The sequence below is a fragment of the Myotis davidii genome, unplaced genomic scaffold (genome assembly GCF_000327345.1).
Source record: "Myotis davidii unplaced genomic scaffold, ASM32734v1 scaffold394, whole genome shotgun sequence".
NCBI lineage: Eukaryota > Metazoa > Chordata > Mammalia > Chiroptera > Vespertilionidae > Myotis > Myotis davidii.
The window spans coordinates 3,039,129-3,065,942 of record NW_006287548.1 but is presented as its reverse complement, the minus strand read 5'-3'; the positions used below and the strand labels follow the sequence as shown (position 1 = coordinate 3,065,942).

Below are 26,814 nucleotides of genomic sequence, written 5' to 3'. Positions count from 1 at the left end.
CTCATTCATTCTTACCGTCTACCGAGAACCTGGTGGCCAATGCTTGACATGTGGTCAAGGTCTGAGCCCTCAGACAGCTGTAATAAGAGTGTAAGTAAGCAGATCCAAACACAAGGACTGCCCACACCAACTTACCTGCCACCCATCACAACCAAGAAACCAGTTTTCAGTTTATCAAAGCCACTGAGAAACAGTAAAACATACAGCTCATGAAATTGTCAAATATCTGGGCACTAGAGGGAATAGTTATGGTTGGAAAAATTACCCTTCTGGAATTTTCTCAGCATTTCCTAAAATACCAGTAACATTTCTTCTATTCTTAAAATTAATTATTACAGTGAACTGAAGGAACTTTTGTTATTGTAAGCAGTCAAGTAAATGCCATTGATAGTTGAATTGTAGTCTTTATTAAAGTTATTTTACAAATTTATGTCTGTCTCCTAATACGAAAAGGTTGTTTTTTACTTTAACATGTGCTCTGAAAATTAACATCAGCGGTAGGAGGATTTTCAGTTGAATAGATTTGAGACTTCAAAAATGTGACCGCCTCCTTCATCTCTAGTTTCTCCATTTCCCAATTGTTGACCTTACAAAGAAAGAGGAAAATAATCGATTTGCAAGAAAATGATGCCGTGTAAAATAAAAGCTACTTTCTTCATCCAAACATATTAAAGTAACATCAAGCCAACTGCTTTTTAAAAACAAATGTTATCTTATACTTACATTTTAAAGGCTTAGTAAGTCTGTGCTAGGGTTGAAGAAAGTGCTAAGCTGAAAATTATAAAAACTTTAAAGGTTTTCTAAAAGGTGCAAAAATTCCCTTCTAGGGACATTCTTCCCTAGAATATATAAAATAGCCAATATGAAAAAAAAAGTCTTAAATAGTAGCCCACTAAGAGAAGGGGCCATCTTAACCTCAGTATCCATGTATAATCCATTTTTAGATACTTAACTATCATCATGAATATTAGAATGTTTGCATTTCATATTATGTGCAGGACCAATGAGTGGCATTTAGATAGATCCCAACGTTAACATAAATATATATTTATTCGTCAAGTTCTTGCTCCATACATCTGGAGAGGCTGTTCAAGAAAAGCTGTGGTGCTCAGAACCAAAATGAAGCACAAGAGGGAAGAAGAACCATCCCTTATAACCATCCAGCTTTTACGGTGATAAACATCCTACAGCAGCCTCACACTGCCCATGAAAACAAAACTTTAACTAAAACGAGTGAAGGTCACCAAATGTAGCACTTATCAACCCCTCGTAAATGACAGTAATCACCTGAGGAGAAGCCAAACCAATCATTGAAACACTTATTTCTGTGCTGCTGACAATCCTCAGAATCCTAGCAACCAACTTCAACGACAACACTCGTGGCAGAATGGACATCAGTAGCTAAAGAACACATCACCTGCGTTTTTTTCTTACCAAGATCACATGAAAACCCATTGCTTTCAAATGACGCAGTTTCATAGCAAGGAATCCTCTAGGGTGGGTTAAATCCAAACAGTAAGCAGATCTAGGAACACACAGTACAGCCACTCTGAAAATGAAAATACACAGTATGAGAGTACTCACTAATGAGGTGACCAGTCACAGTCCTGCTGTATTGGAGATTTCAAAGCTGAGCTCTCCACGGACCCTCACCATTCCCTACTGTCTTAGTCCGCCACTTCCTTGTTAACTGGCCTCTGTACATAATCCACTATATGAAGGCTACACTAACAACCAAATGCTTGTAAAAATGTTTTAAAGTTACTCCTCAATCATCTTTAAGGGTGGCTACATTCCTGATAAGGGGAAATTTCAAATATGAAAGTACCCATTTTAAGGCTAATCTCTGAACTACAGATAATTATTTCCGCTACCGAAGTACTGATGTAGATAATACCAAATGGTAAAGCTCTTCTAGTACAGAGTGCCTCCGAGAATTTAAAAACCAAAATGCAGAGGCCAAATACAAAGAAGAAAAAACTAAAAGAAAGGCAAGACTGTTAAAAAGATAAAATCCACATGTGTAACAAAAATGTGGAATGTGGAATTTCATTTTTTCATTGCTCTTGGCCTTTGGGGAGAAGACATTTGTATTCCTACTGTCTTCTGGCTGTTATTTGACATAACAAATCAGAAAAAATTATATTTTTAAAGGAATGCTCAAATTCCTCAATTCTTCTCATACCTTAGGCTGAGAGCTACTATGTTATAATGTTATGCAGAACAATAGAATACTTAAAAAAGAAAAATAACTTTCTAACAAGATCAGAGAGAAAATCTTTGGTTGAGAGGAGATGGGCAACATGCATAGGGAAGACAGCAGCTGAAAAAGATGCCCAAGGAATAAGGTACACAGGTGCAGAAATGAGTAAAAGAGTTGTATGTAAATGGAGAGGGATGGGCAGATGAGAGTTTGAGTCCTTACAAATGTTTTTCTGGACCTCTCCAGACTTATGAGCATGTTCCACAAAGCAATATGGGATATAAGTTCCATGGGGTCGGAATCCATGTCTGACTCATGTTTGTGTGCCCCACAGAGCCCAGCAGACCTTTCCACAAAGGCTGACTGAGCAAGGGCATGTGCAACACCATCTCATCTACTGAAAAGGTAGGACAGCCTCTCAGGGTGTAGCATCACGTTTCTCCCAGAGACACCTATTGGTAGTGTGTGGGTCAAGGAAACAACTTAGGATTAACTCCGATATGATCTGACCTACGTACAATAGCTTAATTAAGAAGCTAGTTTCTCTACCTTCATAGAGGTCTTCATGGTAGAACAAAATATTTAGTGGGTATTTGATTTTTTAGAGGCCTTAATTCTTTTTAATCACTATTGCATTATCTTGTCAAAAGTTCACACTGCACCGATAGTTTCAATCACATTAACACTGTTTTCTTGAACTGTTTAGCTTTAAAACTTAATTTTTAAAAATTGCCTATTTCATTAAATGGCCCAACTCCAGTGCAGGGCTGAAGGCTGCAGTGCCCACACTTACGACCTGAGGAGATTCGCAGTTGAGAAGTCTCTTGGTACATTACAAGCTCCATACAAATATAAGGTCTCAGGATTGATACTAATATTTAACAGGGAGTCTTTGAGAATTAAGATTTAAAATCATAAAGCTGGGCATATGAACAGATGTAAGCAACCTTTGAATATCTGTAGCAGAAGTTACTACATTCGCATCAGAAAGTGGAAGCACTTCACTCCTGTTAGAATCCATTCTGATTTCAAAATCTGAAAGAAAAGAATTGATAATTTTTCAAACATTGCTCAAAGTGATTTTTGTTTCAAAATGTACCTTACTACTACCAACGATGATAAAGGCAACAGTTAAAATATAGTGTTCCAAAAAAAATGTGATGATACTTTAACAGCTGATAGCTCAATTTTGAAAATGAAATGTATTTTAATAAAACTGCCTTTATTATTATTCAATGTGTGTGTATACATTTTTGGGGGACACCCTATTTATTGAGCTTACCATGTGCCAGACACTGGTCTGGGCTTTACAAGGGCAATCTCATTCACTCATCACTGGAATCCTAAGAAGCGAGCAGATTACTGTTGGCATTTTACACATTGGGAAAGGGAGACTGGTAAGTGCCTGAAGTCACAGCACCAGTGAGAAGCAAAGTGAGAAACCCAACCCAGGCGTCCAGCTCCAGAGCCAGCGCCGCACTACAGTAAAATGCCATGGTCAACTCCTAGTTAGAAAGGAAACAGGCCGGCTGGTGTGGCTTAGTGGTTGCGCATTGACCCATGAACCAAGAGGTCACTGGTTCGATTCCCAGTCATAGCACATGCCCAGGTTATGGGCTCGGTCCCCAGTAGGGGGTATGCAGGAGGCAGTCGATCAATGTTCTCTCATAGATGTTTCTATTTCTTTATCCCTCACCCTTCCTCTCTCTCTAAAAAATCAATAAAAACATATTTTTAAAAAGAGAGACAGAATGGAAAATAAACATAATGAAGCAGATGTAAATCCTATCAAGTCCCATACCGAGATGATGATTATGTGGCAACTGTACATTTTCCAAGAAGTACCCTTCTCCCAGGAGGCTGCTGAGCACCTCGGCCACCTTTGCATTTGGATACAATGGTGCAGGTGGCAGCGATGGCAGTACTAAGTCTACGGCCTTGTGACAAGGAACATCATCAAGTTTCAGACAGGCAGCCAAAATATGAAGCTTGTAAACATTCCTCTCCTTCTTATCTAAAAGAAGAGAGAAAACATGTATGTAAGAAAAAATATTAATGCCACAATTAAGAACCCGTATTAATGCACCCACATTTCTTTGATCTGTTTCGTATCAGGAGGAATCTATGCTCCCTAGTCCCACAGTGTCCAGATCAATGCCCTGCATTTCATAATGTTTTAAGGTTTAAAATCTCTTTCAAGGTGATTTAGTCTAAACTCTTCACTAAGGAGATGAGCAAATGCTAAGACACCTCATGATTAACTAAGGCAAAGCTGACCCGAGGATCCAGTCTCCTGGGTTCCAGGCTGTTCCCCGCACATTAAGTTGCTTGAAAAATCTAAACACGGTGTTCCTTCTTCTCAATTCAACGCTGCAATCTTATAACGTTGCTTTTAGAAGAATGTAAACTTCTCTATCCTCAGACACATCAAATTTTGTACACCTGATCTGATATTGCTTTTCTGTGTTCCATATTAAAGACCAAAAGCCAACAATTAATTTGGTTCCTAGAGTAAATAAATTCACCGCTTTGGTAACATTTGGTTTCATTTGACAGGCTGTGCCTTGATTACCGGCCATGAAAGACAAGGTGTTCAGAGCTGCAAGAGTTGACTAATTTGGCTTCAGAGGTGACACAAAAGGGTGAGAACGTACACACACCTCTGCTCAAGGCATAAAGAACAACGTGAACCTTTGTACAGCTGCACAAAGTGCCAATAGAGGCACGATGATGTGTTTCTCATCCTTGCCTTCTACATGACCTCTGACTTCACCACGGCCGGTCCCTTCCTCAGCAGCCTCTGCTCTGCACATTCTAACCTGAGCCTGCGGCGACCCCACTCAGTCATAGGCAGCTGCAGAACTGCCGCAGTTCAGTTCCCACTGGGCACTGACACCCCACCTGACATCAGCAGCTCATCGATGATGTCCTTCTGGAGAAGCTGGTTAATGGGAGCCAAGGGAAAATGGTTCATCAGGCAGAACGAACACACAGCGTTAAGCAGGTTCTCAGAAGAGATGTGGTGGAGATAACCAGTCAGAGCAGCGCCCATAGCGTCCAGGAACCTGCAGGGCAACAAAGAAAAGTCAGCTTTCAAAGATAAAGAGAAGACAAGGTCATAGTAGAGCTAGGGAGACACCATAGGACCAATGGCTTTAAGGAGTCCAAAGAAAGAAGACAAGAAAATCAGGCTTGTGCCCTAACTGGTTTGGCTCAGTGGACAGAGCGTCTGCCTGTGGACTGAAGGGTCCCAGGTTTGATTCCGGTCAAGGATTGCAGGCACATCCCTAGTAAAGGGTGTGGAGGCAGCTGATTGATGTTTCACTCTCATCAATGTTTCTAACCCTCTTCCTTCCTCTCTGTAAAAAAAATCAATAAAATATATTTTTTTTAAAAAGAAAGAAAATCAGGCTTGAAATAAGTATTCACATATCTTTCAGCTGAGGTGGTTATCTTATAATAAATATACACTGGCCAGATTATTATGACCACCCCATCAGTACTTCATTGACACTTCCAAAAATACTGAATATTGAAAACTTCCTAAGCAAATATTCTCAAGGTTTTATTATTATTAGCATAACTAATTCACTTCATTGTACTGATGGGGTGGTCATAATAATCTGGTCACTCAATGTATATGCTCAATAAATGTTAGCTACCACTATGTCTTCCATAAGGCAAATAAATAAATAGTTTACAGGCTTTAACTCATTTAATTCCTATTAAGGTGCTATAGGGTTGATATTATTATTATTCTCACAATAAAGATGAGCATACAGGCTCAGAGAGGTTGAGTAACTTCTCCAAAAACACACAGCCAGGAAGTAGCAGAGATAGCATTGGAACACAGGCTGTCAGGCTCCAGAGCCTTTTAACCATTATGCTACATTTTTATCATGAGTTTGTCCATAAGGCCTGGAACACCTCTGCTGTTTTATAAACAATTAATATTCTCTAGCTATCAATAATTCTGGGTTAAAAACAAACAAACAAAAAACCCAAGCCTAATCCTATCATCCAGTAAAACAAAACAGTTAAACACAAAGAGAGGAAAGGTCAAAATTAGGGGAGGCCACTTGTCCCGGGTGACACTGCTAATAAATGGCACGAACCCTTTGAAGCAGGTCTGACTCTTAGGGCAAAAGCTATGTATCACTATGCAAGACAAACATGCAGTGCCTGCAAAGGACTGTGGCAGTGCTCAGGACGGAAAGCAGATGGATAGCTCTGGGACAAGGAGACTGCCAATACGTAGAAAAGACAGGAAAGGGGAAGATCATACGAAACTGAGCAGAGAAATGGAGACCTGAAGGTGCACGTTATTGGGGCGATAGTAAGTCACCGTGAGGCTAAAGCACAGAGAAGTGATTCTTCCAGCAGGAGCAAGTATGCCCCCATGAGGATATCAAGGAAAATGTTTGGGATCAACTGGGAGGTCTGTGGAAAGGAGCAGATGGGCGAGGGAGGGAGGCAGAGGCAGGCTAAGTAGAACTTGGGAGTTACAACGGGATGGGAACAATGGAACAGGTACCAGAGACGCCAGTGAGGCGGCACTTATTAACTGGTAACTGACTGAACTGCAGTCTGCAGTAAGAAAGGCTTTAAGTCATCACAGGGCTGCAGATGACTACGTCTGGGGCCTGAGTGGTAATCACCTCTCCAGTCCTCTCATCGCACTCCTTATGCGTCAGCAACACCAAACTACTTGTTGCTCTCTGCACATGCTCTGTTGTGTCTCTCCTCCCTGACTTGAATCCGGAGTCGTTCCACTCAGAATGTGCTTTTCTGTTTATTTTCCCTCCTATCTATCCATCTTCTAGGGTCTGCACAGGTACCATCTCCTCCAGGCAGCACTACTTGGCATCACCTCGACCCTCCACCTTGCCAGGCCAGCTTCCTGGCACATCCCTCCTCTGTGTCCAGATGTCCTGTATACAACTCTACCACTCCAATTTCAGGCTACATTTAACCGCTGGTTTATGTGTCTACCTCACCAATTACACAGAATCGTCTGGTAAAAAGGACTATGTCTTATTCATCTTTGTCCTTAACCCAAGTGCTTGGCACTCACTCTCTGACTAACTGCACAAATAAACTTAGATGAGGACAGGAGGAGAATGAGTCAAGCATAACGGTACTCAATTAAGTACATGCAGCTTTTTATATGTTTGTCATACCTCAATAAAGTGGTTTTATAAAATCACTTTGCATGGTGGTTGGTAAATAGTAAATAACTGATAAAAAAAAAAAAAAAAAAAGAATGAGCCAACTTGGCAGAATAATTGACCATGAGACACCTGTGGGGCCTACAGTGACCATATGCATTCCAGAGGAGTCTGGATTCAGGAACACAAATGATCAGAGATGCAACTCTGGTGACGGTACAGACCAACCAAGAGGAGGAGAAACCAGGGACTGGAATCACAGTTTGAATGTTAAATGCTTTCTCCCTCAGGCTTCAGACCCAGGAAGATATTCTGGATGTAACACACCTTCTTTCCCACAGGCCAGCACATAAGTAAAATGATTCCTGTGCAACATGTAGACATACAGTGTGTTAAGCCAAATTTTCTACCACTTTCCTACCTAATTCATCTCTTCTAGTCGACTGTGAGCAGGTGTGTGGCAAATAAAACAGTAAAAAAGGACAAGGACATACTCTCGGGCTGGGCCCCCGTGGAGGTGATTCAGAGAGGCGTACACGTGAAGAATAGACACAGTGCTTTTCATGTTCAGGAAGCCACGTTCATTCACCACTTTCTTCATAAATAAATCCATCAGATCAGTGTGTCGAAAGGCAAGGTTTTCAAATAAAATGAGGACAAAAAGAACCTTAAAAAAAGAGTGAATTGAGGAAGAACACTTTAATAATTCCAGTATGCTAGTAGTAATTTCTTTAAATCTCAAAAAATTTAAACAGTAATAGAACTGTCCTGATCAAGAGAATATTCCCTAAAAAGGAACAATTATCTTTTCCTCACAAATCTGTTCCAGTTAATTTTGAGTCGGGCATTAAGTTAATAAGCAACCTCCTTATATAAGCAGAATACCAGAGTATACAATGGTTTCCATTTCATTTAAAAATAAGTCCTATCCTACAGGCTGTTCACAACAGGCCTGAAAACTACTTAAATATATACCTTTTCTGAAGTTTTTCAAGTGTCCAACTCAATTTTGAGCTGCTCCCCTTCCAAACCTAGACACTTCCTAGATTCTAACTTATAAGAGATAACTCAGAAATTTCTGTATTCAATCTGAATTTCTAGAAATGAGAACAGAGATGAAATAATATGATTACATTAACACTTCCAGTTCACTCCTCCTTTCCCTCTTGGTCTTCCTCGTGATCAGTACTTCTCTTTCTAAAATCAATTTCTATGACAAACTCAATATTTATTTTACCCTCCAAAGTAAACCGAACCTATTGATCTAGTGGTTACCATTGCTTAACTGCAAAAAAAAAAAAATTTTTTTTACCGGCTTTTTCATTCATGTTTATATTACTAACACAGCCACTGAATTAAAAGGCCCTTATTCTGGAGGAAATAAGCAAACATTCCATAAATAGAACATAGACCTGATCATTAAGTAATGACATTTTATTCTTCAAAAAACATAAGCCTGTCACATCACGTGGATTTATTATTCTAAATATAAGAAAGAGAGCATTAATCCTAATTATCCAAAGCACCATGCATGGGACACGAGTCCGCAGGCCGATGCTCTATCCACTGAGCCAAACTGGTTCGGCACCATGCAACCTTTTGAATGGCAAATAGAAGAGCAAACAGTGAACAATATTTTTATTTCAGATAGAAAAACAGTCAAATGATTGAGTGGTACATTAACAGGTAACTCCCAGACAGAAATGATAAGGAGCTAATTTTTCAAAAGTCAATTTATCACTGGAATATTTTGGTACCTTAACTCTTATAAAGCTGATAGAGAAATACCTAGAATGTTAAATGAATTAATATGCTTCTTGAATTTGTTTCTGAGGCTTATTTTAACCTATTAACATACTTACTTGTCTCAACTTCCAGACATCAAAAGTTGTAGCCACATAATCTGCTATTCCCTTGAAAAGATATAAATTACGGTATCGGAGGTCTCTGCAAGACTGCAATATGTTGATCAATATTTTCAAAGGACATCCATTGATATTTCCTTTAAGAATGAGTTAAAAAAAACAAACAAAAATTACCAGATAGTTTGTAATGTAAGATCTAAGAGACTCTACACGCTGTATTTTTGTTTCTGTTTAAAAAATATAATACTGTATTTTGTAAAAACAAACAAAACTGCAGGCAAAAATAAAATTTAGATGTAACCATATCATCAGATATGTTTTATTTGTAATAGCAAAGTTCTTAACACAAACAAAACAAATATAGTCCAGAACAGTAGGTCAGAGGTTAAAAGTCATGAAAGAAAAATTTCCCTTACCTATGACCATCTTACTGCATTCGTCCAGAAGTACATCAGAACGGTGATCCATGGCAGCTAGTACCTCAAACATGCGCTGGCTATTCAAAACAGAAAATCTGTGTAATTCCCTCAAAGCTTTCATCTAAAGAAAAACAATATTAAATTTATCATTTGTGATAAAATAAATGTTTGTTTTTAAATAAAATGGATAAAGTTTGAGCAAAATGACTCATTAGACATATAGTTGATATACCTACTTATATATACAGATAAATATAAACTTACTTCTTTTTACTTTGAGTTAAACACAAAAGCAAAACAATGTCCTCCCAAAAACTGACTGCAGGAAGTGACAGCAGATCACAAGAAATATTTTTTAAAATCTCATCCACTAGAAAAAATTCAGACAGTCTTTACCTCCAGTTTCTTTTTAAGAGAAATCGGTGCATCTTTTCCAATACTTTTCATCACAGCTTGTAATGTGAAGACACGTTCTATTTTCCAAATTTGTTGATCAACTAGTATCCTGTAATCAAACAGAATAAATACCATAGACCTAGAATCTTAAAACCAGAAGAGAAATCTTAAAAGTCATTTGGTCCAGTTCCTACTTCTAGGCAAGAAATATGAAGCCAACAGACATGATTTACCTGCCGAAGACAGTGTTCAGTGGTTCTCAACCTTCCTAATGCCGTGACCCTTTAATACAGTTCCTCATGTTGTGGTGACCCTCAATTTCATTGTTACAAATTGAACATAATTAAAGCATAGTAATTAATCACAAAAACAATATGTAATTATATATGTGTTTTCCGATGGTCTTAGGCAACCCCTGTGAAAGGTTCGCGGTCCACAGGTTGAGAACCGCTGGAGTAGTTACTGAAAGACCTAGGACCAGTTTAGCACTGTTCCCTCTCAAATTATTCTGCTATCTTTATGAATGAACAAATCACATCAGATTATTGTAAGATACCCCCAAGGCATTGCCAATAAAAAAAGGGATTAAGCATTACTCTCACTGGCTTATAACATTATAGCAGTTGCATCAATTTTATAAATTGTAAAACTCAAGCTCCTTTTCAAGCCAAGCCAGTGTCACGTAACCTCCACACAGTGCACAAATAACCATAATGCACTGAATACCTGTCAATTCTCTGCCAGCCCACATCAGTATTATATGTTAAACTTAGATTTCAATGCTGCTCATACCTTCATTATTGTGGACCCTAACAGCATTATTTCGACCTTTACCTGATCCGTAGTGAGAATTTTAAGTTTAATAAGGTATTAAAACTACCATCAAAGTTTTCCCCAAACAAACATAAAAAGCAATTCAACTTTCATCTTGGTTTTTGATTTGAGATATTAAAAAAACAAAGATCGCCACATGAAGAAAGTATAGAGTTCTCACCGCAATCCTGATCGAAGAACATCCACATTCTTGCATGGCTCCATTGCTTCTAAAATAATTGATAAAACTGAAAGACATTTCTCATCACACTCATTGATACGTTCCTATTGAAATATAATTACAAAAACACTACAGTTGATGAGCCCATAGTAGACTATTGTACCCATGCAAAACCACGGAACTGATGCTTTCAATTAAGGTTTAACTCTGAAACCAATAATTCACACGGAGTCAGTCCTCAATAAACAACATCTTTAGGAAATAAAATGCTGTCCATAGTGAGTTTTCCAAATACCCAATTCACACTCTTTTATTCATCAAAACTTCTTTACATTTACTATTATCACTGAAAATCCATTATTGGTTATATTACTCTGCTTCTGAAACACCTTTTATCAAACATTATTTTTACCTCCTTCTAGGATTCGAGGTCATCATGAAGACAAGAGCTGTAATATAAGAGCTACTACGGTATAGAGGGCAATTTGACCATCCCTAAAGAACCTGTGTCCTTATAATTTCCCTGTATCCTTTCCTGGGTAGCAAACAAACTGCAGTTGGTAATCTTCTGATCCACCTCACCTGTCACATTTCATCACTATTATCTGGGTCTCAGGGGGAGCCCCAGGCCCCAGATCCTTCTTTCAGGTCCCTTGGATTTGGTACTAATGTAGATGCCAGAAATGGCAGTGGGCATCATTTGGAAAATGAATAGTAACACTGCTTACCTAGTGCTCTACAGTTTAATCATAACTAATCTATACACCTTACAAGAGCACATCAAGGAAACTTAGGCTGAAAGAAGTACAGGTGGAAGGGGAAAAATGGTCTCATTACCATGGGAGGGTTCCCATAACAATTTACAACATGCCATCAATATTTCAATATTTACTGTGAAAGGAAAGACCACTTGGCTATGTGTCTGAAGGAAAGTATGTCACAATTTCCTCCCCACTCCCTCATACACCCCCCCCAGAATTCTGTACTTCAGCCATTCTATACTACTTTCAGCTCCCAAACTTGTAAACTTTTGCTCTGGGACGAACAAGCAATCTTCTCTGCTTGAAAAACCATCCCGTTCACTATCACTCTCTCACAAACTGCTGTGTATTCCTTGAATTCAGCTTTGACATCATCTCTGATTGAGTGTGAATTCTAGTTCTACAATGGGCTAGGTAGGTGTCTGTTCATTCATTATGGACACATTGATCAAGTACCTACTAATAGTGATATTATCAGATTCGTGCCTTTTGGTAAGTGTTTTAACCTCTCCAAGCCTAAATTTCCTAATCATTGGTAAGATGAGAGTAGCAATACCTATTTTAAAAGGCTACACTGAAGATTACACGCAGCAACTGTTTTCAAACATACCTCTGCCTCAAACACTAATCCTGAATCCTTCTGCCTCATCTCCTCTTCCCTTCAGGAAGGCCTTCTCCTGACTAGAATGGACGCCCATTATACTCTCACAAGACTCTATACTTTTGTTTCATTGCACCGGGAAGTTCTTTGTAGGTATTATTTTGTTCACAATTAAATCCCCTTGTGCTCAGTACAATGCCTGTAACACAGTTAATATAGGACTCGAATGTTGGTTATTTTTGTGATTGCCCACAAAATAGCCGTATACCCTCCAGACTGTAAGGGTAGGAATCATGTCTTCTGTATCTTTCTATCCCTAGAGACAAGTTCAGTAACTGATGCACAGCTGACACCCAATATCTACTGCATAAAAGAATCCACTAGCTGGGTGACTTTAGCCAACTTGCTTGACATCACTAAGTCTGTTTCCTCATTTGCAAAACTAAGGTTAACATCAACTTTACAAAGCTGTTAAGAGGACTGAATACAATGATATAAGGAAGAGGTGTAGGTACACCCTTTTTCCTTCCTTTAACTACCCAAACTTCCTTGCATATTTTTTCTCTCTCCTCATTTTATCTTACTCATCATTATTATTCAACTCTGAAGAGGAAAAAAGGGGCAAGCTGTCATAAATTTCAGAGCAAAAGGAAAGACAGACCTGGCTAATTTAAGGACCCTAAATCATATATACAGACGCAAATAAAAAGGAAACTACCGTTCCTCTGATAGTCTACTTCCCTCCATTATTTCAAGATATGCCAAGACTACCCCTCCGTTTCCCTTCATTCATTCAAGATCTACAACCTGAGTAAAAGGATGATTAAGACTCCTGCTGATTATACCTGAACCACCCTCAGCAGAGTCTGAACCAGCAGAGTGTTCTGAGTAATGCCGAGCCTCACGATAGCATAGAGGCTGAAGAGCAGGTGGTCGCAGAACATGATCTTGGCTTCTCTCATCATGTGTTCACACAGCTGGGTAAATGCAGGGTGGCTGAACATGAGCTGTTTTTCAAAGCGTCTCTGGTCATCGGACATCCTTTTGGCAATCGTCCACATGGCTGAGAAATAGTTACTACTGGGAAAGGAAGGTGCGTTTGCAAATGCATCTAACACATCACTCAGGGAATTACCCTGCGACAGTTTCCTAAAGTTGACGGGGGTGGGCTTTGTCTCCCTGGTGAGAACATCTTCGTCAGAGGCCTCGTGATCAAAGTGCACTTTCTTCAATCCATCCTCAGGGACCGGAGACTGTTTTGAGTCAAAGGACAGCCTTCTAGGACACAAGAATCTGTTGACCCGAAGGGCGGTTGCGGGGCTGATGCCCTTCGTTTGAAAGACATCATCTCCTGGTTTAAAAACCGAGGCATCCTGAAAGAGATATCTAATAGGTGATTGCGTTTTACCAGCAAAGTCGTTGGAGGGATGGTTTCTTGGGCTCCAGTTTGAATAAACAATTTCTGGTCTGCAAAATCCCAAAGGGTTCGGCCTCACGGTTCTGCTGGTGGGAGAGAAAGCACTGAACTGCCGGAGGTTCCAGAGAAAGGAGCCCGCTCTGTTACTCATTTTGCTCTCCACGGAAGCACTTCCCCAAAGGTGTCAGGATGTTACCAACATCGCTCCTGTCGGCGGAAGAGAGCACATGCCGCTGCTTTCCTGCGGGGAAGGGGTTAGGAAGGGAATAAAAATGGAAGCACAGCTCTTACTTAAACGGTATGCAAACAACAGACACTAAAGCGGAGACCTGCGGAGACGTGAAAGATTTACACTAAAATGGTGAACTCTCTGACCAAGACGTGCCTCCTCCACCTCCACACACGTGCGGCCTCGGAGGAGCCAGGTTGCTTCGGAAGCACTATACTCGGTACAACTGAGGTTTTTTTAAAAATGACGTGGATTTCCGATGGAAAGTGTCCCCACAAAGATTCCTCTACATTGCCTTGGAGATGTCTTCAAAGAAACGTAAGGCTTTAACGCCGATCCATAACTTGTTAACAAGAGGCGTTAGAACCTGGACTATTAAGAACAAGACTTTGGACCCAGGAGAACGGCTCCGGAGACAGAGCAGCAAACTAAAGTGATGCGCTTGTGTGGCCTGAGTGCGGGAGGGGGAGACACCTGCCAGCTCCCGGGTTTCAGAACCAGCGACAGCAGCCCGTCCGTGCGGAACTCGGCCTCCCGGGTTCACCCCGCTCCTGAACTCAATGCCGGGGAACCCCTGAGACCCGTCTCGAAAAGCCACAAATCTAGAGTGTAGCCCCGCCAACTGTCCCGCCGTGCGCGTCCTCCACTCACCTTAGCCCTGAACCCCGTGGCTGCCTTCGGGAACAGCCGAACCGCACGCCCGCGAACTGCTCGTCTCGCGAGATTTGACATATTTGACGGGTCCTTCTGAGGGCCAAAAGTGTTCGCTCGCAGCGATTGGAGAAGGATTCGCCCGACCCTAGAGAAAAGAAAGCCTACCAAAGGAAATGACTAGTGTTCTTAGCTTCAATGATGGGAATGGGGGAGATCGCAAAGCTTTTATAGGCTACGTTTGATCGTGTACCGAAACAGCTAATCTTCCCTGCGGGGCGCCAGACCCCGCGTTCAGCTACAGAATGCGCCTGCGCCGCGTCCTTGGCAGCGTGGTTGCCAGGAAACTGCGGAGTTGCGGAGTCTGCCGGGGGACTAAAGCTTCACCATGGCCAAGTTCGTGCTTGCGGGTGAGTGATCCCCGCGTAAGCCCGCAGATCACTGAAAACACCAACAACTGCTGGCTCCCTATAGCCGCTTGGCAGTGATCTTAACTGGCTTCTGCTTTAGCAACTCCAGCCTCCATATGGACCACCCCAGGCTTTCTGATACAGGCACTCAAGGATGTTGATGGGGCAGTGCCCCTGTGCAAAGCACTGCCAGGCACTGGACATATAGGGGGAAGGGGTGGGGGGAGCGGGCACGTCCTTGCCTTTGAGAAACGTTCAGTCTCATGGTGTACAGAAGCATGTGAACAAGTAATTTTGACACAATGTGATCAATGCAATGAAGAAAACGTGCACAGGGCTCTGGGGGTTGTTCAGGAGCTGATGTGTGAAAGTTTGACATAGGGAGGCCATTCCAGATAAAGGCAAAGAGGCTAAGAGCCTCATGGCCTAATGGACGATCTGGATATGGAGGAAGTGACTGGACCTGGAGCTAGAAGGGGAGCTGCAACCAGATCTTCAAGTGCACCAAGCAAAGGTGTTTGAACTGTACCTTAAAAGCAGTAGTATCCTTAATGGGCCTGCATTTTAGGACACCCACCTTATCAGCAATGGAGGGGAAGGATAGGAAGTGATGACTGGCATCCAGAAAAGCACTGAAGAGTCTTTTGCTACAACATGCTATTGTACCTGCCTCCTTCTCTTCTCAACAAGATTCTTTAAAGGGTTAGACTGCTCTTCTACTTCTAGGTGCTCCTTCCACTCAATCTGGTTTCTACATCTGCCTCCTTTCCGAAATGGCCCTCAAAGAATCACCAATGACTTGAGAGAAGCTGTCTGGTTCTTGTCTTTTTTGGCCTCTTTGATGTACTAACACAGTTGGCACCTCCCATTTTCTGAAAATCTATTTTCTTTGCTTCTTTATTCATTCAGAAGGATATTTTTGAGCATCAACAGACTGTATGCTGGAAAGACGGTAAACAATGTGCAAAGAATGCTGCACATGTGGCAGTGGGAGGGCAGGGTTTGATAGGAGCAGTGGCCCTGGCAGAGGACCTTACTTAGTCATGCAAGGGAGCTTCCTAGAGGCAGTGACTTTTAAGCAGGGACCTGAAAGGGACCTACCAGCAGAGAAGAGGTAAGAAGGAAAAGAGCAGTTTAGGCATGGGTAGTAGGAAGTGGGGTTGAAATGAGGAGAACTAGCTTGATGGTGATTGAGAGTATACAATAAATAGAAAATTAATATAGATTTAGTGGGATTGGAGCAAAGAGAACAAAGAAAGGAGTATCATAGCCTAAGGCCAGAGTTAGTGATGTAGACTCTTGTAAGCCGTGTTCAATATTTTAAACTTTATCTGAAATACATGGAAGGTTTTTGGAAGGGAAGGACATAGTCAAATTTGCATTTTATCTGAGTGTTATCTCTGCAGTGTGGGAAGAGAAAGACTGGATGCCAAGAGCCCAGTCAGCTGCTATAGTTTTGTAAGGAGATAATGTTGGCTTGACCTAGGCTGGTAGGAAACAGAAATGGAAAGAAGTAAGTAGATTGGAGAGATGTTAGGAAGGCAGAAGCCATAGAATTAGTTGTCTAATTTGGTGGAGGGAGGCAAGTAAGGGAGAGGAAAGAGTTAAAATTATTCCTAAGCAGTGCTGCAACCACATCTTCTGGTAGATGAGTTACTGAAAAAGAACAGGCTTAATACTCTGGATACTCTTAGATAACTTGATAGATGGACATAAAGAATATATGAGAAGGAGCAGATTTAGTGGAGGAGTGGTAGCAAAATCCATCATAGATATGCTGAGTGTCTATGGGACATTAAGAAGGAGATGAAAGAACACAGAAGGGTATAGTAAACTGAATAAGGAGATAGGCCTGAATTGGAAATACAGATTGCTCCTTGAACCCAAAAGAGTGGAGAAGATTGGCCAGGAAGAATGTGCAGGATATGAAGAGAAGAAGCCTTGCATAATGTTCACCTTTTAATGTATTGATAAAGGAATAAGAACCTACAGTGTAGAGTGAGAAGTGACCAGAGGAGTAGAAAGAAATCCTGGAGAATGCCCAAGCAAGAGTGGCAGTGGGCCAAATGCTGCCAAGGGTCAACAAAGGTCACTAAAAATGTTTATTGAATTTAGTGACATGGAGGTCCTGGTGACCTTCTAGAGCAGCGGTTCTCAACCTGTGGGTTGTGACCCCTTTGGAGGTTGAATGACCCTTTCACGGGGGTCGCCTAAGACCATCGGAAAAACACATATATAATTACATATTGTTTTTGTGATTAGTCACTATGCTTTAATTATTTTCAATTTGTAACAATGAAATTGGGGTCACCACAACATGAGGAACTGTATTAAAGGGTCGCGGCATTAGGAAGGTTGAGAACCACTGTTCTAGAGAATGATGGGGAAAGCCACATTGCTGTGGGATGAGAAATAAATGGAAGTAAAGAACTGGGGATGGCAAGTGTAGAGAACTCTTTTATTAATAAAAAAAGAAGAAAGTGTTAATAGAAAAGGTCAAGCGGAAGACAATAGTTATGGGGGGCATGGACTTTTTGTTTTTTAGTACAGGAGAAACAAATATAATGAGCATATTTAAATATGAAGAAAAAGTTTCATTAGAAACAGAGATAAGATTCTAGAAAGAAACTGAGCAGAATCCATGAACATTCTGAAGGCAGAAGAAGGTAGTATTCAGAGCATGCGTGGTAAGATGAGACCCGAACAGGAGTTAGGGTCCCTCTTCCATTGAATAGAAGAAAGAAGGAAAGGATTCATCCAAATGCAGAGGGGCTGGTACCTGTGATGGCATGAGATTGGGGTCTTTCCCAACTGATGCCTTGGTCTATGAGTTGGCTTTGTTTTTGTAAAGTAGAGAGCAAGGTTATCTATTGTCTTCTGGTGGCCCAGAAAAAATGTTGGAGAGAAGGAAGAGATTTGAAGGAAGTGGACAAAGTCTGGAACAGCAGTTGTGGAGAAAAGAAGAGAATGCTGATCTGAGGGCCAGCTGAGGCTGATGGCCATGAATGTAATGGCGCCTCTAGGCTTGGTTCTGCCATGTTTCTCCAGGGGTATCTAGCAGGTGGGACATACGCCTAGGAAAGACAGGTAATTTGGTTCATCCAGAGTGATGGGCTTTTATCAGGTGTATTTGCCAGAGCACAGTGGGGCAAATTAGCCAGAGAGTGGCTTGGATTTATGAAGGATGGATTTGAACAAGACAGAGAGGCCAATAGACAGGGGGAGGTTGAGAGGGATTGATGACTTAGAAGTCTCCATGAGGTCAAAGAACTGGTAATTATGGTAGATGGGGAAGCATGCTATAGAGAGACTTTTACATGTGGTCCCTGCCAATCAGACAGCCGATCCCATGCACATTGGTGGCTTTAACTTCCTGTGTGTTGATGGCTACATCTTAAGCCCTTTCATAGAGCTTGCAATTCAGACTTACACATGCAGCTGCCTGCTGCTCACATCCACTTAGATGTGCTACAGATCCCTCCAACTGCACTTAGCAATAAACTTATCACCTGTGATTTCTCTCTGCTAAGTTAAGGATCATCTACTCAAGCCAGAAAGTAGAAGTTATCCTAGACTCTCCTCTCTTCCTCAGCTTCTCCTCCCCCCAATACTGCTGCCACATACATCAAATCCACATGTGATTCTACCACTACTCTTCACTTCACACTTTGCTTTTCTTAGCTACTAATGAGTAGTTCATTGCTAATAGTTCATGTTTAATTAGTAGCATGTAAGCCTCTTAGAGGAAGTGAGATCTAACATAGTACTGGAGGAGAGTGAATATTGAATAGTCTTTTTTTCCTTTCCACGTTTTATTACTTAAGATTCTGACCTTTTTACCAATATAGTAAAAATCAAAAGTTTATGTGGCGGCAATTTATACTATAACTATGTTATAAAATGTAACTACATGATTAATTATATAGCATATACTTAAAACTGCATGATAATTTCTGTATGACAAAAGAAGACACTGCTAATTTGAACTCTTTTAGGTAGAGCAGATGACCCATATTATGCTAAAGCTGAAATCCTGGCAGACTATTTACAAAAGAATCTTCCTGATTTTCATGTATTTAAAATTACCCAACATCCTGATGTTTGGGAGGTAAGAAGCCTTTACAGTTTATTAATCTTACACATGCACAAAAATGTTTCGAATTTGATTAACATTAGCTAGTATATCAGGTAGGCTTCCAGCAATGAATGTTCATGTACTACTTACATTTTACTACTAATAAAATAAAGCACTTAACAGCCTCAAAGCATTATTTTTTTTCCTAATACCAATTAGAATACACGAGGTAGAATCCAAGTAACTCTTATTGCACTGCTTAACTCTTCATTCACCTTCATATTGATTTTTAATGAGGTGCTTGTTTATCAAAATACCCTTCTTTGGGATTGGGTTTCCCCAGAAACAGACTGAGATGAAGATTTAGGCGAAGGAATTTCCTTTACTGGGGGGTGCTCTTGGGAACAACATCCTGGGAAGGAATGAGGGCAGCAGCATTGGGCAATGGAAGGAGTTGAATTGCCATCAGCTGCAACAAAGGGCTCAGCCAGTCATACAGGGAACTGAAGCTGGGTTAGCCTTTCAGAGATACCCCCAAAATAGGCAAAGAAGGCCGGGCTTTTGTACTCCCCCAGGTAACAGTCACTGGATGCCGGCTGTCCAGGAAAGGCATTTAACTTAAGGCAAGAGAACTTCCTTCAGCTAAAGCCAGTTCCTGGAAGGAGACTGGGCACTGAGCAGTCGGCAGCCAGCACTCCCGGTGGCTGAGGGACTGAGGGCCTGGGTCGTGAAGGGGCAATCTGGACTGCAATGACAGGACCCGCCACAGTGCACCCATTGTGCCTTTTGCGTCTGCGTGCTCTGTGTAATAGGTTCACACCATCTGGGAACAGCTTGTCCAAGATTCTGGTTGGCCTCTCTCCCTAGGAAAACTTTATAAGAAGGTTAGTCACATGAACTATAGTCTCCACTACCCATCATTTCAGGGCTGCAACTAACATTCACCACCTTTCTTCTCTGTTGTCCATTCTAGAGTCCTCTTACTCTCCGCTGGTCTAAGTGACTTGTTAGGTGTGATGACTTATACCTGTATCTGTGCACCCTAGACTCCATTTCTTTTATAGGATGCAACTGTGCACTTGTCCACTTGTTGTCAAAATTGAGCAAGACAGTACCAAAGATGCCCCCGTAAATCATCTAGACAACAAATATTCTCTTCTGCCCACATTGGATGATAGCTGCCCTACATGTTTCTGATCATCAGGGCCAATTATTCCCTCCAGGATGGTAACTCCTTCCCTTGCCTGCTGGTCTCTTTGGCAAAGAAACTTAAAGTGATCCAGTGGCATCCACAGCCTTTATTTTGTCAGTGGGTTTGAAGAATATTCTTTCTTATTTGCTTAATTTGTTATTTAACTCATCACTATTTTTTATATTTACATTTGAACTAATGTAAATTTTATGCTATCTAAATTTTATGTATATTCAGTAATGGCAAAAAAAAAAGCGCCAGTATTTTAGTGTTTGAATTCTAAAGTATTGAATTCTGAGGTCTATTTAATGTGTGACTGCACTTGGAATATCATTCACTAGGAGTGGCTGAGAGATGTGTGTGAAAAGAATAAATGGAGCCACAAAAGTTCCCCCATCATCTGGAGGGAGCTGCTGGATCGCGGAGGCAAGGGCTTGCTTCTGGGAGGGTATAATGAGTTCCTGGAGCATGCCCAGGTATGTAAGTTAAGTTGATTTATCTGTTTAAAACATTACCAATCTCTCACACATTGTTTCATTTTTCCAGTGTCTTGCTTTCTAAAGTCTTCTCTCAACTCTCTTTTTACTCCCTTCTGGCTTTACACAAGATCTTTCCATTAGAACCATTATCCACTAATTGTCTTCTCTCGAGGGCTGACTTCTTCTTTTGCCATGTTTAGCTTTACTACGACGTCACCTCTAGCATGACAACTGAGCTGATGAAGGCAATTGCTCAGGAGAACTTGGAGGCTCATATACAAAAGGAGCTGGAGAAAGACTCCCTGAAAGACCTCACTGACCCCTTGCAGGTCTGGATCACCAGGTGGGACAGTCAAAGCCCAGGATTCGCAAGGCTGGCTGTTTATATTTGAAGAGAGGAGGATGTGGGATTAGCTCTGTGATAGAAGATCTGAATGTCAAGTTTGAGGGGTGTGTGTGTGTGTGTGTGTGTTTCTATTTCTCTCTCCCTTCCCTCTCTGAAATCAATACAAATCCTATATAATAAAAGGCTAATATGCAAATCAACCGAATGGCAGGATGACTGGTCGCTATGATGTGCACTGACCACCAGGGGGCAGACACTCAACACAGGAGCTGCCCCCTGGTGGTCAGTGTGCTCCCACAGAGGTAGCGCTGCTCAGCCAGAAGCTGGGCTCAGGGCTGGCATAGTGCTAAGGGTGTCTGACTACCAGCGGGCCTAAGCTGTCAGACATCCCCCAAGGGCTCCCAGACTGAGGGTACAGACTGGGCTGAGGGATCCTTCCCCTCACCTCCCCCACCCCAAGTGCACGAACTTCATGCACCAGGCTTCTATATATATATACTAGAGGCCCGATGCACACAAATTTGTGCACTCGGGGAGGGGGGCGGTCCCTCAGCCCAGCCTGTGCCCTTTCGCAGTCTGGGATCCCTCGGGAGAAAACGACCTGCTGGCTTAGGCCTGCTCCTGGGTGGCAGAGGGCAGGCCCAATCCCTAGGTGCAGCTCCTGGTCGGGCTCAGAGCAGGGCCGATTGGGGAGTTGGGGCGCCGCCCCCTGTCACGCACAGAGCAGGGCCCATCAGGAGGTTGGGGAGCTCCCCCCTGTCACGTACAGAGCAGGGTCAATCAGGGGGTTGAGGAGTTCCCCCCTGTCACCCAGAGTAGGGCCGATAGGGGAGTTGGGGCACCGCCCCCTGTCACACACAGAGCAGGGCGGATCAGGGGGTTGGGGCGCTGCCACTGTCACACTCAGGGCAGGGCCGATGGGGAGGTTCTGGCTCTACCCCGTCACACACAGAGCAGGGCCCTTGGCGGGGGGGTGGGGGGCCCCACCCTGTCACACACAGAGCCACAGGGCGATCAGGGAGTTGGGGAGCTCCCCCCTATCAGGCACAGAGCAGGAGTAATCAGGGGTTTGGGGCACCTTCCCCTGTCACGAACAGAGCAGGGCTGAAAGGGAGGTTGTGGTCCCACACCCTGTCACACACAGAGCCCCAGGGCGATCAGGGGGTTTGGGCGCTGCCCCCTGTCACGCTGATCCCGGTGCTGGGAGGCTTTGCAGCTCCACTGATCCCGGTGCTGGGAGGCATATTACCCTTTCACTATATAGGCTAGAAGCCTGGTGCATGCGTGGGGGCCGGCTGGTTTGCCCTGAAGAGGGTCCTGGATCAGGGTGGCGGTCCCCACTGGGGTGCCTGGCCAGTTTGGGTGAGGGGCTGAGGGTTGTTTTCAGGCTGGCGGGTGACTGAAGCTCCCAACCACTCCTTTTATTCTTTTTTTTTAATTTTTTTATTCTGGGCCAGCTTTAGCTCTGGCTCCAGCTCTGAGGCCTCTGCTGCTGAAAGCAGGTATCTGGTTTGTTTGGGTTCTATAATCGAAACACTGTATCAGCTCCAGCTCTGAGATCCTGGCTGGCTGAAAGCAGGTTTCTGGGGTTTTGTTTAGCTTCTATATTTGTAACAATGTTTCAAACTGCAAGCTCAGAGGCCGGCAATGCAGGCGGGGAATGTTGGTTTCCTCTGTCCCTGAAGCAAGCAAGCCTCATGTTCGCTTCAAGCTGCCTGGCTGCCGGCCCCCATCTTGGCTGGAAGTTAATTTGCATATCGCCCTGATTAGCCAATGGGAAGGATAGTGGTTGTACAGCTAATTACCATGTTTCTCTTTTATTAGAGAGGATATGTTTTTTAAAGAATAAAAGCTTAAAAGGGACAAAAGCTTTAACCATTGCTAATCCTGCTTTGCACACTTAGTGCGTCTACCCCTGCCTGCTACAGCCTCATCCCCATCCTGACCAGCGGGGAGGTGTTCGGAATGCACACGGAAATCAGCATAGCTCTGTTTGACAACAAACAGGCGGAAAAAACCCTCCAGAACCTCGCCCTGGAAGTGCAGGACCTGGTGTCGCCGGTGCTGCGCAGCATCTCCATCTGCACCAGAGTGGAGGATGCCTTCCGCCAGGCCCATGTGATCATCATCCTGGACGACCCCACGACCAAGGAGGTGTACACGATGGAGGAATGCCTCCGGAGCAGGGTGCCTCTGTGCAGGCTCTATGGCTACCTGATCGAGAAGAATGCTCGCGACTCGGTCCGAGTCATCGTGGGAGGAAAAACCTTTGTCAACCTGAAAACGTTGTTGCTCATGAGATACGCCCCGAGCATCGTGCACAATATTGTCGCCGTGGCACTGGGGGTGGAAGGGCAGGCCAGAGCAACGCTGGCCAGGAAGATGAAAACATCCCCCTCATGTGAGTGAACACATGTCTCTGCTTGCGTTTCTAAGCAAGCATGATTTCAAAGCAGCTGGGAAGAAGCCCGTACCCTCTAGGAAACCTTCAGGAGTCTGGGGTAGGAAGTGCGAAGCCCATACAAAGAATTTCTTAGTGTGTGATCTGACCACTGTGCAAACATGTTTTTTTAACTGGCTTTTGTGACCACCTGACCTTGTCCATTGTTCTATAATAAGGTTTATACTTTGCAAGTAAGACTTTGAAACCTGATATTCCATTTTTTCCCTGTGACAACAGTTAAAAAGGTCATCAATGTTTTAAAAAATAATTTTAAAACAGTTCTCTAAGGTAAGCAGGTTAATGAAGTCAGGACCAAGGCGAGTGGTACAGTTTTCAGCAGCAGTATCTTCATGGAGCATGCCAGGATTCCTGGATTTCAGTTGTGTGCCCACACCATTCATAGAGCATGAGTAAGGCTTGCCAAACCCTGACTAAAGAGATGCTTGAGCCACATGATTTGCACCATTTTAGGCAGCATAAACTTTGATCTATTTTATAGCAAAAGGTCCAATCCTAAAACAAGCACAAAGAAAAAATAGGCGTCAGGCAATTTTGTATACTGAAGTTCATTATTAGGTTAATTTTTATTTCTTTTCTTCACAGACATCAAAGATGTGATAATTTGGGGTAATATTAGTGGAAATTGCTACGTTGATCTGAGAAAAGCCAAGATTTACAAATATGAGAGTGCTATTTGGGGACCTCCTCACTTTTCTCGCCCTGTGTTAAGCTTGGTTTTTGATAGGTACTGTCTATTTCTAAGTGGAGTATCCTAACAGTGTTGAATAATAGTTGTTGTAATCTTTTAAACCATCTTGGAAATCTTTGGGCAAAAATAACTTGGCTGTTCACACTCATCTTTGTTTACGCTCTCTATTGAAGAGACATAGAAAGTTCCATAAGATTTCAACTAGTCAATTCCCACCCCTAATTTATTTAGTTTTGAAATTATAAATTTTTTACATTTCAGATTATCCTTAAAGTGTCTCACATATCCCATTAAAGTTATCTCTAAGGCAAGGTATGTAATGTGAGTCTCATTTACTGTAAAGGCAGAGATGTGTATCCAGGTTGAAATTAGTCGGCCAGGGTTCGAGGGATCAAGATGGTGAGCAAGCTCAGGCCCTGCTGGGTGTGCTGTCCCAGAGAGGCAAAGCGCAGGAGCAGTGAGGAGCACAGTCCCTAGGCCCAAGGCAACTGAGCTGCAATTCTCACACAGCCAATTATGAGCTGTGTGACTTTAGAGAAGTTATTTAACCTCCCTATTCCTCAGGGTCTTCATCTACAGAGTGGAAGTGGTAATACAGTAAGGGCCTTGCAGGGTCATTGGGAAGATTACATGAGTTAATATTACAGGTAAAGCCCTTCAAACTGTGCCCACCACAGTCAACCCTATCATTGTGCTCAGCAGAGGAGAGAAGCGGGGAGAAGAGCCTTTGAAGCATTTTGCAACACTTGGCAGCACTTTCCTTTCCAATGGCCCTCCTTCCCCTTCCCTCCCTTCCTCGGACCCTAGAAATCATACTCTCAGAGCAGGTTCCTCTGCATTTGTTGCCTGGGTAGGGGCAGTGTCTAATGGAACTGCAGCTTGATGGCTTTGCAAGGGCAGCCATTTAGTGCTTGTTCTAGTCCAACTGGACTATTCCCCGCCTTGAGACCTCAGATTATAAAGACAAAGTTATCTCTCTAGTTCTCAGTGTGAATAATTCAACATTTTATGATGTTATTTTATTTAAAGTGAATACCACCCATTCCAAGATAGTATCTACACAGGATAAAGTCTTCGTCATGAAAGTAACTGTTCTTGCAGCCTTTGACCTCTTTTCTGTGTTTCATATTTGTATTATCATGTGTTTCATATTTGTATTATCAGGTGTTTCGTTTGAAACTTTGGGATTCCTTTCTGCTCTGTCTCATTACTTTTCAATCGATTTTTTATGGGATGGAAGATGCTTAAAGAAAGGACAAAGGAAGTTGTATCTCTCTTTTGTAGAGATGATTTTTTTTTTGTACTCAGATTCATTGACCTAGGGAGCAGTCTTTTTTATTTCCACTTCTCGCTTGATTGAAAAATTGTTTCTTTCTTTTCATATAGTGAGTGGATAAACAGAGAATTTGTGACAACTCTTAAAGATTTGACTGCCACAGGAAAACAATTTGGAGGCATGTTAGCTGCACACAGTATAGCCACTACGTTGAAATACTGGTACCATGGCTCACCGTATGGGGAAATCGTGTCCCTAGGAGTATTGAGTGAAGGTAAGCCTGGGTCTTTCATATCTTGTAATATTGAAAAACCTCCATGTATACCTCGTACTTCCACTTCTGTGTCCCACCTATTATCTCTTAACATGATCATTAAGCTGTCTAGGTTTTCACAATTTCATAATTGTGTTCCTTGTCTTTCTTGACTGTTATTAGTGGAACCACCATCCTCCCCATTCTTCCTGTGACTACTGTGCAGTTCAAGGAAATCTTCCCCAAAACCCCCAAGTCAGAGTAATCTCTGTCTTTTGTATTCACATAGCATTGCTTTCCTCCACCAGAAAGCATATTACATACCGCCTTTATCCACGGTGTGGTTAGATTCATATGTTCCCTCCATTAGAGTGTGTACCCCCTGCAGACAGGGCTTTGCCTGGGTCTCCTTCATGGGTGGATGAATCTTGTTCAATTGCAGTTACGATGTATGAACATCCCCTTTGTGTGAATTCAAATCAGTATATTACCTTCTTAGTGAGATCGGTATTTTAAATTTTACCTTTATTTGTAGAAACTTTAATTAATCGCTATAGGAATTCATCAATAAACAATGCAATATTGGGGAAAAGGAGCTTGTGGTCATTGCTCCCTGAAACTATATAGGTAAACCCTCATATGTTGCCCACCCATAAAACTATCCCTTTACAGAGAAAACAAATAGAGAGTGAACAGAGAACCCGGGACACCCACTGAGGAAGTTTTTTTAGATCCTAGTTTCTTGACTATCTGCATTTATTTTGCCCTTGTGGCAATATTTTTGATGACTAGATTGGCAAGCATAATTTTCTTATTTGACCAAGGCGCAGAAGAGGCGGGGCAATTTTATTTGAATGTTGCTCACTTAGGAACAAGTATTGTCAATCTTTTTGTCTGGAGCACATCCAGACTGGGAACCAGGAGCTC

The 26,814-nt window shown here is 42.3% G+C and overlaps 2 protein-coding genes across 2 annotated transcripts in view; one reads left to right on the top strand and one right to left on the bottom strand.

Annotated features, from left to right (window-relative positions):
• Nucleotides 1-384: 384 nt before the first annotated feature.
• Nucleotides 385-14,776, bottom strand: FASTKD2 (FAST kinase domains 2). The gene is made up of 12 exons (XM_006759420.2): nt 14,705-14,776; nt 13,253-14,065; nt 11,046-11,149; nt 10,052-10,160; nt 9,653-9,776; nt 9,234-9,373; nt 7,866-8,038; nt 5,105-5,268; nt 4,005-4,217; nt 3,151-3,238; nt 1,435-1,549; nt 385-586 (listed from the first exon to the last, which is right to left on the bottom strand). The coding sequence occupies exons 2-12, from the start codon at nt 13,973-13,975 to the stop codon at nt 467-469; spliced, it is 2,073 nt and encodes a 690-aa protein (XP_006759483.1). The 5' UTR covers nt 13,976-14,065; nt 14,705-14,776; the 3' UTR covers nt 385-466.
• A 311-nt stretch (nt 14,777-15,087) lies between these two features.
• The window catches only part of MDH1B (malate dehydrogenase 1B), a 13,073-nt gene continuing 1,346 nt past the window's right edge, over nt 15,088-26,814 (top strand). Inside the window, exons 1-7 of the mRNA XM_015561115.1 lie at nt 15,088-15,114; nt 19,110-19,222; nt 20,723-20,857; nt 21,061-21,203; nt 23,111-23,607; nt 24,253-24,394; nt 25,745-25,962. Of these exons, the coding sequence (XP_015416601.1) occupies nt 15,093-15,114; nt 19,110-19,222; nt 20,723-20,857; nt 21,061-21,203; nt 23,111-23,607; nt 24,253-24,394; nt 25,745-25,962 (1,270 nt within the window). The 5' untranslated portion in view covers nt 15,088-15,092. The remainder of the gene's footprint in view (nt 15,115-19,109; nt 19,223-20,722; nt 20,858-21,060; nt 21,204-23,110; nt 23,608-24,252; nt 24,395-25,744; nt 25,963-26,814) is intronic.